The sequence below is a fragment of the Thamnophis elegans genome, chromosome 1 (assembly GCF_009769535.1).
Source record: "Thamnophis elegans isolate rThaEle1 chromosome 1, rThaEle1.pri, whole genome shotgun sequence".
In the NCBI taxonomy this organism is placed as follows: Eukaryota; Metazoa; Chordata; class Lepidosauria; order Squamata; family Colubridae; genus Thamnophis; species Thamnophis elegans.
Genome location: NC_045541.1, coordinates 100314357 through 100326539, shown reverse-complemented (window position 1 = coordinate 100326539; position 12183 = coordinate 100314357). Strand labels below are relative to the sequence as shown.

Here is a 12183-nt window from a genome sequence, read left to right as displayed (position 1 = left end):
ATGTTTCAACGAATTATTGCATTCACAGGGCTTTGCGTGCACTTTTATCTATTACTATCGGAAGTCGCTCTTCTAAGAGCGGGTCCCAGTTGGCAACGGATTAATATTGGGGAGGAAAAAACCCATTATTGATTGCGTTGACTCGGCACATCTGCTTTTCAGTAATCACCCTCCTTTTTTATGCCATCACAAAACATTCAAAGGCCGCCCCTATCGGAACCGCTTATTTCTGCGAGACTCGACCACCGCTAGAGGGCGCTCGTCCGTCAACAGACGGCGAAGAGCTAACCTCCCTCCCCCTCCCCTCCCCCCCGGCCAGGCTCGCTGCCTATTTGCCGATTGGCTGAGAACTTGGTTTACGTCCCTGACGCGAGGAAGGGGCCTCGCGCGTACGTGCGCCGCTTGCTCTCGCCGCGGCGAAACCTGCCGCGCTTCGGCACTCGTCTGGCGCTCGGTTCCCGACACGATGGTCCTGGTCGGCTTAAGGTCTCCTTGGACCGGGCCGGGCAGAGGCGGGACTGGCGTTGCGGCCTCTGAGTAGCAGCCTCAAAGCACTAGGGCCGCTCTTGTTTTACTTTTCCCGAGGGGGCGGGGTCACCGTGCTGCGGGTTGGTTCCTTCCTGTCAGGTAAGCCTGTCAATCGCCTCCCGTTCCCGTTCCTCCCCCTTAAAGAAGAAGGGGGGGGTCCTCTAACGTCCTAACCGGAAGTGTTTTCCCTGCGTTAAGTCCCGCCCCTTATGAAGGAGGGGTCCCTTCGCTTCTCTATAGCCCTGCCATTAATGAGCACCTGAGCCGACGGGGACTCCATTGTGGGACTTTCGGACGTGCCGAAACTGAGCTTCCTCCAGGTTTGTTCCTCCAAGCGATGCCTCTCCAGCCGGAGAGAAGAGAGAGGCTGGCTTCGGAAAGCCGGAACCCAGGGAGAGGCTCGGTTGACTCATTTGGGTGGACTCATTTGTAAACCTCCATAATTTTAACCTAAGAATGTCTAACGTTGACCTCACCCCATTCCTAAGATATCTGTAAGGGGCGTGCATAAGCGCACCAGCGTGCCTACCGTCCCTGTCCTACTGTCCCCACTTATTCTTATCCATTTCATGTATTCATAATCATGTTTATACTTATATCTGTTATCTTATACATGCTTGACAAAATTAAATTAAATTAATCCCCCTACACTCTGGATAAAGAAAGCAGTGTCGTATACCTCACCTCTTGTATCCTTGGGCTAAAATGAACCACATAACCCTGGCGATCAACGGGGTGACAGATGTCGCAGCCAGATCGCCCTCACATCCAAATGAACCACACAAATGAAGCTCCCTTGCAATGTTGGTCATAGTTTACTCAAGCCACTGATCCGAGTAGAATGCATTACTCAGCGGGGGTCTTCAAGAGTACTTCATAGACAAAAGTCTGATCGACTGTCATATGTAGGATTGCCACCTAATAGTACTTTTTCTGGGGAGTGGACAGAACATTCCCTAAAAATGGCTTAAGTGTGCAAGGTCGATGAGACAGCTGGATTAAAAGAGAGAGAGAAAAGGCTTCTTCCTTGTCCTTGAGCCGGTATTTGACAGCTGACCCTGTGAGGGTTTAAGCTTATTTGTTTTTATTCTGTTAGCCCCTTGAGAACTCACTGCGGTTTACAGTTTAAAATGTTAAACTCATCAACATTAGGTCCTGTGCAGAGCACATTAGGGAGCAAGTGGTTTCCAGTGATTTCTATAATTTGCATTAACTTTGGCGTAGTCCCAAGGGATCTTGATAATTTTAATTTTCTTATGTGTTTGGCGTCAAGTTTTCCAAGACTGGCCTTGTTTCCTCTTTCCTCCTGGAGGCAGTGTAGGGCAATGTTGGGACACTGGTCTTTAGGCGTACATAAGATATGGTCAACAAGCCACATTCGACATTCATTCATTCATTCATTCACAGTTGATAGGTGTTGTAAATCTGGTCTTTGTAATACCCTTCACTAGTGATGTCACAATATGAGACACGGAGGTTTCTTCTCAAGCAACATTGTTAGAAAACTTTTGACTATTTAATCATCTTGGTTGTACAGTTCCATGGTTCACAGGCATATATTGCAGTTGGTATGATAATACCCTTGAAAAGTTTTACCTTTGTGGTAATAGTTATGGCTGCTTTAATCAAAATGTTAAACTGGAAGAAGGATATTCCAGGATCATGAGTGTTTTAAGAATAGATGCATCTGTGTTTCAGACATCTTTATAAGAAGGTTGGGTTGCTGTACTGTTCTTTTTTACAGTAAAGTATTATAACTTCAATATAATATGAAACAATAATTGTGTATGTGTCATAGTGATGTTACAGTCATTCCACCCATGCTGTTTGGCCTTCTCTGTGACACTTGATTCTACGCTAGCTTTGAAAAAAGGAATTGCTTACCTGGAAACTTTTGGCTAGTTAATTAAATAAGTATTTTTATGTTTATCAGTAAAGCTGCTTATCTCAAAAATGTCAGTAGTGCTGGGTGGGTCAGGTATTTCTTTTGAGAAGTTAGGTTGTTTAGTAACACTTGACACTTATCACTATGATGATTATGATCATATGATTCTTGCTATTTGCAAGTATTTGAACTTTATAGTAGGGAAAGCTTAATGAGCACTGTATCTGCAGTGGAGCTTTTAATTTTAAATCATAATGTACTAAACTAGAATAAAATATTCTAGAAAATGTTGGAAGCAGCATTCAATGAGATATAAAAAGTTGCTGTCTGCAAAATAAAAGTAGTATCTTACTGTGTTTCTGTATAAATATAATTGGATTTAATAAGCTTCACTCATTAAATAGAAGGCCATTCAGCCATTTTACTGAAAGATTAACTTCCACATGGTTACATTTAATTTGTAAGTATAGAAACAGAAGTGAGTGTGCCCCTTTTCTTTTTAAGATATTCATTGTATTAATCTCTCATTCAGGTCTGTATCCAATTGCTGAGGTAAAAATTGTTTTCATTCATGGCCCGAAAGCTTGGGTGATTCTTCCAGGGACTATTTAGGTGTAGGGGAGATAGTTTATGGCATGAAAGGAAAACAGTGAAGATTCATTAAATGAAAGTATGTAATGCATTTTCTCTTGTTATTCAGATCTGAGTCTTTAGGGTGTAAAGGAGTGTTTAATTTGTAAAGTTTCAGTGTTAATTGTTATAGAGCGCCATATTTTTGTGCTATGAAAAATGAGCATGAAATAAGTATGGAGATCACATATTCTGCCTCATCTTTCCATTTAGCAAAGTGAAGGGCTCTAGCAGAGGTTAGTTTTACTTTCCCCCAAACATGACTTTTTCGACACTACTTTTTTATGATATAAAACAACTTTATATAGGCTAATGTTCTGCAGATATGTTGAAGTACATCTCATTTCATTCACAATGCCTGTGGGCAATTTATGTTGTTAATGATGATTGATGCTGTAGCCCAACATATTTAGCTTCATCCATCGGTATTTAATAATTACTTTTGACATTTTATAACTAATAGCTAGACATCTAATTTCCTTAAATTAAAATATATGAGAAACAAGCATTTTTTCTAACCATGATCCTAAATATTTTAGGAACCCTAGGGCATCTTTGATATTGGGTTTATTATGAAATTAATTATCAAATGTACAACCCTGTTTTTAAAATAAATCTTTTCTAGATAAATTTGAATGTTAATTTATTATACTGAGTTATGGCAGAAACAATTGAAATTCAGTAACATGATATGTACCTGCACCTTTCATTCCTTCTTAAAAACAGGCTTACAGTCTTCTAAAGCTTGTCTCATTACTTGATTATCAAGCTATGGTGGATGTATTAATTTTTTCATCAATGAATATTGCATAGTGTTGTGAAGAGCAAAATGAGGTTGCTTAAGGCTTAATTATTTCCAATAATTGTGGAAATGTTGTGCTTGGTAAATGTTGTTCTTCCCTTGATATCATTTTAACAGTTCTTCTAAAAAGTTTTTTGTTTGCTTGTTCCACAGTAAAATTTTCTTGTTTGCCTTCAAGCATTATATATAATAATGTTTTTATGGATTTGGGGGTCTCTTGAATATTCAATTATTATTAAATTGTATTATATTGTATTTAGAATTCAGTTTGGGCATAAAATATTCTTAAATAAACGAATGCTATTGTTTTTGTAGCCATCTTAAAATTATGTGGAGATGGGGCAGTGGAGATGATTCAGTAGCTAAATCTGAAGTAAGTATTAATTTAAAAGCCTCACAATTTATATTTGAATATTATTAATTGAAGTTTCTATTTCTAAAATGTCTGACATACGGGAGATTTCAGAGTTCTTGGTGCTGCTTTTTATTCATGAGTGAAATACAAGATAGATAAAGCAGTGGTGACACTGTGTTTTTAGTTTCTGTTTATTTTATCACTATCATGGATAAGAAATTTCAGCTATAGCATTAATGCTTGTTCAGTAATTGTAACACATCTTTAAGAATTCATTAAATTCTTAAATTTCTGTATTTAAATACTGCTTTGGGATTGTTTTGAATAATGACAAAGTGGGATAGAAATGGTATAAATAATGTATTACAGTAATACCTACAATTTTGATATTACAAAAATATTTTCTTTGTTACTAGGTTCATGGGTCTTCTCAAGTAGCAAGCATGTCGGTGGGTGATTTGACTGAACAGCTGGCTCAAACTAAACAATTGGTAGCACAACTCAAAGAACTTGTCAAAGAAAAAGATGATGACTTACAAAAGAAAGATAAACAATTAAAGGTATTGTGTGTGGAGGGTTTCCAGTTGTTTTTGTGGCAAACTCCTTTTCTGAAATACTGTCTTAAATATTATTTTAAGATAATAAGATTGTATTTGAAATTGTGATAATAATTAGGTGCAGTTTCCTTCTAATCTATTTTAGGTTTCCATAAATTGCCACATTTGGTTATCACTCAAAATACAGAAATTTCTTATGTATGAACAGATGCTGTTGATATGGTTAAAATTAATAGTAGTTTTAACCATTCACTCGTATCCGACTCTTGATGACTTTATAGGCTCTCCATGCTATTGTTAAGGATAGCTTCTTTTAGTTGTTGGATGTTCAACTTTGATGGCATCAAGCCAGTGAGTTCTTTCCTTGCCCCTTCCTCTTGTTCCACTAACCATTTCTAGCATCCTTGACTTCTTCAATGAATTTGCACGAACAACATGGCCAAAGTAAATCAGACATAATCTTGTAATTTTGGCTCATAGTGATGTTTTATATGGTTTTATATGATATAAATGGTTTTATATGATATATACCTCTCTATTGGTTGCTCTTGCTATCCATAGTATACAAAATAATTTACTCCAGCATCATAATTCAAAGGCATCAGTTGTTCTTCAATCAGCCATCCTTAGTGTCCAACTCTCATATCCAAACATCATTGCTCTAAAAAAAGCCTGTTTTTGGTATTTATATCAGTATCTCTGTTTTTCCAGATCTTATTCATATTAATCAATGCCTAAGGTTAATAATATCATTTGACTTCAGGTGTAGAATTGCCATCGTGAACAATTTTTGATCCAAGGAAGACAAATTATTGAACTAATTCAATTTCTTCTTTGTTGATTTTAAACATATCATGTCCACCTGCAGCTGTTGTCATTATCTTTGTTTTGCTATGGTTAAAATTATCCTCTCTACATAGGTAACTTCATCTATTTAGATATTGATATACATGGTTGTAATTAAAATAATATCTGCAAATTGTATTTTGTTTTAAAACAATGTATATACTCTACAGGAAGAAAAAGAAGCTTCTGACAGCAAGCTTTCCAAATTAAAACTTCAGAACAAAGCCAAAGTAGCATCATTAACTTCACAATTAGAAGAACTTAAGAAGCAAGTTCCAGGAAATGCAGCACAAGATGGAAAATCTGGTCAAAAGAAAGTGAGTTCCATCCTTAAAAATAATATGTATTATAAAGCAACAGGTTCCCCAACAAGTTCTTCTACAGTTGGTATATTAGTATTGTCCAGCATGGTCCTTAGGGGAAAGGTCTGTGGAGACCCAGTGAGGGGAAGGAAGCCCTGTGGAGACATGATGAGGGAAGGAAAAGACCAGCAGGTACCCAAGGGAGGGAAATGTAGCATAGGGATCTTGAGATGAAGGAGGCCTTGGAATGCCCAGGCAGGTGGGCCTCGACCTGCGCTAAACCTCTCAGGGCCTCTCCTATCCCCAAGGCACCCTGGGCTCTGTTTAACAACTGATGCATTTGTTTAATAGCTGCATCAGGGAGAACGGGGGACGAGGGCTTGTCCAATTAGGCCATCTCACTTAATGGCTGTCATGACGTATGATCGTAATGCGCAGGCTCCATTACAGTTGTGTGTCAAGGACTACATGTAGTTAACTACAACTGAAAAGATAGATTGCTTGAGAACTGCATGGTGAAACTTTGTGATGAAAACTGAACAGAGTTCTTTTGTATGTGATTTTCCAGTTGTATGTTGGTGTATGTATAATTTGAATCAGTACAACATAATACTAGAAGTGTCTTTTAAAATTAAGTGCCAACTTGTTCATGTATTCTCCTTTAAGTGAACTATTTGTAAATCATACTAAGTTTTGTTTGTATGGATGTAATTTTTTTTTCACTCACCCTCAACTTTCTTACTTCATTGCAATTAGAACAGTGGATACATTCCAAAACATATCTATTGAAACAAGTCTGAAATTAGCACCACTTGCAATTGCTGTTAGTTTCAGATCTAATTTAGTAGCTATGTTTTGGAACTAGTTTGTTAGAAATCATACTACAATGGTAAAGGCCCTGTAAAATGGCAGCATTTAAGGAATCTGGAGTGTGCCGATCTTGTCCAAATCTTTAAACTTCAAGAAAATTTTAAATAAATCTTCCATTTCTTTTTCTCTCAAAATACGATGTGGGATTTAGAACATCTTACATTTGAATTAAGAATTGGTGTTTACTGACCTCAAACAGTCAGTCAGATGCAATATCTCACATGGAAAGCTTCCACCATCCTAAACCATCAAATAAACTGACTGTGATTAATATTTTAGGATGTAAACAAGAACAGAATTAATTTTGTTTCTACTTGAAAATTGCGTTTGGACTTTGTGCTTGAGGTGAAAAAAAAGTAAACTTTAATTTTACATTTTGCAGATTAGATAATAGATTAGATTAGATTATAGAAATAGCTACTATACATTATTATATAAAATTAAAAAGTTGAGATTTTATGCTATTACCTTATTCTACTGTACCAAAAGGAGTCAGAAGTCAACGCTTTTTATTTTCTTTTTCCTTCTGTCCTATACTTTTTCTCCTTCCCCCTTTCCTCTCTTATTTTCCTCTTATTTTCTTTTGTATTTTTGTATTTTATATTATACTTTGATCAACTAATAAAAATTTGTGTTAGGATACAAAGAAAAGTATTCTATTATGAGTAGTTTTTATTTAAACTTCAAATTCTGTTTCAAATTTTTAAAAAATTGCCATAGCCAAGTGAAAATTAAAAAAACCTCTGAAACATGTTTTATTATTTTTTAATTTAAAAAAATATTTCTGCTATAGTAGGCATGTGGCTATTCTAATTATTTTAGTTTTTGTATTATTTGAAGCTAAGTTTTCAAATGTATGATTTCAGAGTGATCAAGATAGTGCTGCTGCAAGTCGTGGAAAAATATTGGTGCTCAGAAAGAAGGTTGAAGAACTAGAAACACTGAATGCCCAAAAAAATGAAGAGCTCCAACAAAAGGTAAATTTGTATGAGTTTATTTCTTTATCTTGAGTGTTGGCGCTACTACTTAAAGACAGCTACTACTGAAATTTGTCTAAAGTTGCTGATAACAGAGCTGAAATATTCATGTTTTCTATTGATTAAAAAAGAACAAGATGTTAGTATAATTTCTATATATTTTAACCTATATCTGTTGTAACCCATAAAGCAAAAAAGTATGCTTTACATTATATATTTCAAGTAAATCCCATTCCATCAAATTAATAATGTATAGGATTAAAACATTAAAATATTAGACATTTAGTTATTGTGAAGCAGAATTGTATTTTTAAGCTCTTTAATTGGTTATGGAATATCCTTTTCTACTCTGTTGCCTGAACTGCTATAGCACTGTAAAACCTTTATTTCAATGACTGCCATTTTGCAGTCTTTGGATGCCATAAGTAAAATTTCCACCTGAGTAAATCCTGAAATATTGGATAGATCCGTTACATTCAAAGCAATCTGCATTAGACAGTTAAATTTATCTTAGTTTTAGGACTGTGTCATTTGAATAATGAAGTCATTTTTCATGTGTTGTAAATTACAATATTTGTGTCAATTTACATCATTTGTGTAATTGATAGAAGTGATATGTTAATATAACATACATTCAAGATGAGATACTCTCCTAAGTATTAATATGGAGAATGAAGTACAGGTTTCAGCATCTAGAACTGGGACCAGGACTCTAGTATTAAGCAAAATGGTTGCTAAGTAGAAAATGTGACTGTGCTTTCCTTTTCCCACTCTCCCACTGTTTGGAATGCTCATCCTGGCAATGGGATAATTGGCAAGTTAGGAATTAATGTTTGTATTTACATTCATTGGAAAGGAAGGGATTACAGGTGAGTAGGTAGACACAATGGGGAATGCACATTAAAAGGAATATGTTGGTGTTGGCAGTCCTGAACATCCTCAGGGCTGGGAGTGCTATACATAGAGGACATAGAGGAATTCGTTTCTCTCTAGTATCTCCACTCTGGGAAGTGGAGCAGAGAGAAAAAAAAGAGTCAGGAGAGATTGTCTACAGAGATTGCTTGGATTGTCCGCCCCCCCCCCCTTCCCTTGCTTGTGTAAGCAGTTTTTCTGCTCTGCAAAGGAGAGTGTTTGGACATGCCAACACTACGACATTTCTTTCTATGTGTATTCTCAATTGTCTGCTGGCTTACTTTTTTGTAATCCCTTCCTCTCCAAACTCTCCTCTTTGGAAATGGGGGGAAAATAGGCAAAAGTCAACAAACAGGCACATTACTAAGTGTGATGGTGATGATGTAAATGAGGGATGATGCAAAAGTAATAAATGTGAGTGTTGCTCGTACAGTTGTTTTTCAATACAGTCCTAACTTCAAATGATTGCTGCAAGACAAGCAATAAGCAAGATCTAATTGTAAAGCAAATAAATGATATTTTCTTAGTAAGAATCAGATTCTTCTAGAAGTGGTAATTTTTGTTTATACTGTACGTATGTAGGTCAACCCAACTTTTGGGTGAAAAAAAATTGCGATTAAAAAAGAATGAGTTTAATGAGAGAAAATAATAGGAAGAATGTAATTTTAGTATGATAGATATCTAATTAATTAAGTATTCTAGGCCATGTTTTTAGGACAAAACCAAACCTCCCAGGATGGCTTAAGTAATGTAATCATTATACCAAAATATAATCTTAATATAATCCTCAAATATGTATAATTGAATTACTATTATAGTAATAGTAAGTGTGCCCTGGCTGGAATCCAGGGCACACTTATGGAAATAAGCATTTTTATTGGAGGTTCTTAGACTGGTTGCTAATTCCTTTCCTATCTGTTAATTGCTATGAAAAAGCTTGCTTTTTAAGGATGGAATGGTACAAAAAATAGCTGTTGATGGTAACAAAATATTTCTAATGGAATGCTTCCAGATTGCTGAATTGGATGCTGCCCACCAGCGGGGTGCTGAACTGGATGCCATGCTTGCTGAGAAGCAAAAGAAACTAACTGAAAAAGAAGCCTACATAATAGATTTGCAGCTAGCCTGTGGATCAACTAATGATGCCAAAGAAATGCTAATACATAACAATGAATTAAAGGTATAACTAAACTGGGAACCTATATGTGTTGTTTTATTTCTCATCAAGTTTGACAGTTTGATTAACATTCTGAATTGACTGTACTGTTGCTTTCCAAATAAAACCCAAGAAATAGATGAAACATACCAATCTCTTGTTCGTTTCCTTATTTTTTTCATGAACTTCAAAGAAGCAGATTTCCACAAAAGAGGCTTCATTGCAGAGCATGCAAATTCTAGTTCAGAACCTTACCAGGAAAGTCGGGGACAGTGAGGAAAGATGTAGCCTCCTCCAGGAACAAATTGCAAGTCTTAAAAGCTTTCAAACTAAAGAAAAGGAGCATTTTCAGGAAAGAGAAGCCATGTATACGCAAAATGTAAGTAGGTCTTTAGTACAAAATGTATTTGCCTCATGGCAAATAAATTTAATAATAAAATTTCTAAAAATACAATTTGGGATTTGCTTGGCAGTGGCAATAGGAATATGATGATTTTAACCCTTTTTCCTAGAGAGATTATCAGACATAAAATTGATGTTATTAAATTAGATAGGTGTTTCTGGAGTTATTTAAGGATCCATTTCATCCATGCTTAATTTCCACTGAAGGATTATGAATCAGTAAAATCTGAATGATTATGTGTGACTCAGCTTTATGGAAATATTTGGTCTGGTTGTTTTTTAGATCCGTATGTTTCAAAATATTATCCAGGAAAAGGAAAAAGAGTTGATGAGACTGGCCCAGAAACACGAACAAGAACTTTTTAAAGTGGCTGCCAAATCTGATGCTAGTGCTGATCTAGAACAGGTAGAGAAAATGTATTTTATTTAATAGTATTGCGAATGGAATCCCAAGTTGATTTTTGGCATCCCTAAATATGTGTGTGTGTGTGTGTGTGTGTGCGCGCACGCGCTCACATTGCCAATTTCATTTTACAAATGGGTTACATCTGAAAAAGGTTACATTTATTTAAACATATACATATTCTTAAATTGAGCTCACCTTATGACTCTGTCCAGTTTTTTTCTGTGTTACAAAAGCTTGTGCTTTCTTCTGTTTTCCCTCCAATTTTGCAGTCTAGGCACATTTGTATAGTATTTGTATAGTATTTAAAATACAGCTTAATGGAAATAAATAATTATAGTTAATTATTTCTGAATTCCTTAATAACTAATGATTCTAGATTAGTTTATGTAGATGTTGAACAGATATTTGATTTCTATGATGTCCTACAAGTATGAAATTTGATTACTATGAATAGGTAGCAATACAAGAAAAGACTACAGGATGATGTTTTTGTTTTCAGAATAAAGTTGCTATTTTCCATTACTAAACAATGAATATATGTATATATATATATTTGTAATAGTTACTGAAAGCGTTAAAGCAGAAACTACATGAAAAGGAGGAAGTCATGCTTGGAAGGACACAGGTCATAGTCATGTTGCAACAAGAACTGGATGGCAAGGACCAACAACTGAAAGTAAGAAATAGATTACACAGTTAAACAATTGTTGTGGGATAAGCTGTTATAAAATATTTTTAAAAAAAAGTAAAGGCAAAGGAGTCCCTGCAGATTTTACTCCACTTGTCATTGTCAACTATAGGAGGTACTGCTCATCTCCATTTCAAGGCCAATGAGCCAGTAGTGTCTGACCACATTTGTGTGGTCATGTGGCCAGCATAATATCATGGAACGCTGTTACCTTCCCACTGAAGAGATGCTTGTTTATCTACTCACATTTATTTGCATGCTTTCAAACTGCTAGGTGATCAGGAGCTGGGGCGTGGATGGGAGCTCACATACTATTGTGTGGTGCTCCAGTCTCAAACCTAGGCTGCTGGCTTTCCAACCAGCAAGCCCAGCGCCTTAACCGCTGAGTCACTGCACTGCCCATTATATAAAAAAAATAGAGTAGTTTTAAATTAGAATGCAGTTTATTAGTCACTTTTTATTGCATTTCCTTTCATTCAAATTGATTGATCATATGTGTCTTGTATTCTTATGCTGTACTTTTAATCCATAGTGGTTAAATGTTGAGGTAGTGCTAAAAGAAAAGGAAAACTCACATGATTAAAAAAAAATAACAAGCTCTGATTTGTTAGTGAGAATCTGAAGAGCTTCTTCAAAAAGCTTAATTTATGGGTTTTTTAATAATTATTTTTTGAACAGTAGTGGTTAACATTTTTATATTGCTTGTTTATGGGTGCATATCATAAAATGAACTGGACAATGATGAAAAATATGCACATGGGAGCATTTTAGATAATGTTTGTTTAACTATTTCTTAACGTTGTAATAATTTTTTTGCTATAATTTGGACACTTATCTCTTCCCATATACTGCTGATTTAGAAAAATG

General features: G+C 35.7%; 1 protein-coding gene across 7 annotated transcripts in view; it reads left to right on the top strand.

Moving 5' to 3' along the window:
* The first annotated feature begins 313 nt into the window (after positions 1 to 313).
* LOC116514119 (golgin subfamily B member 1-like) overlaps positions 314 to 12183 on the top strand; it is a 52681-nt gene continuing 40811 nt past the window's right edge. For 3 of the 7 annotated variants that reach the window (XM_032225614.1, XM_032225606.1, XM_032225599.1), the window contains exons 1-9: positions 314 to 627; positions 4161 to 4218; positions 4617 to 4760; positions 5774 to 5920; positions 7642 to 7752; positions 9677 to 9844; positions 10014 to 10199; positions 10506 to 10628; positions 11191 to 11304. In XM_032225614.1, the coding sequence (XP_032081505.1) occupies positions 4174 to 4218; positions 4617 to 4760; positions 5774 to 5920; positions 7642 to 7752; positions 9677 to 9844; positions 10014 to 10199; positions 10506 to 10628; positions 11191 to 11304 (1038 nt within the window). In that variant the 5' untranslated portion in view covers positions 314 to 627; positions 4161 to 4173. Of the gene's footprint in view, positions 628 to 739; positions 849 to 4160; positions 4219 to 4616; positions 4761 to 5773; positions 5921 to 7641; positions 7753 to 9676; positions 9845 to 10013; positions 10200 to 10505; positions 10629 to 11190; positions 11305 to 12183 lie in introns of those variants that run through there. The other 4 variants (XM_032225621.1, XM_032225591.1, XM_032225584.1 and 1 more) reach the window with 3 other exon arrangements.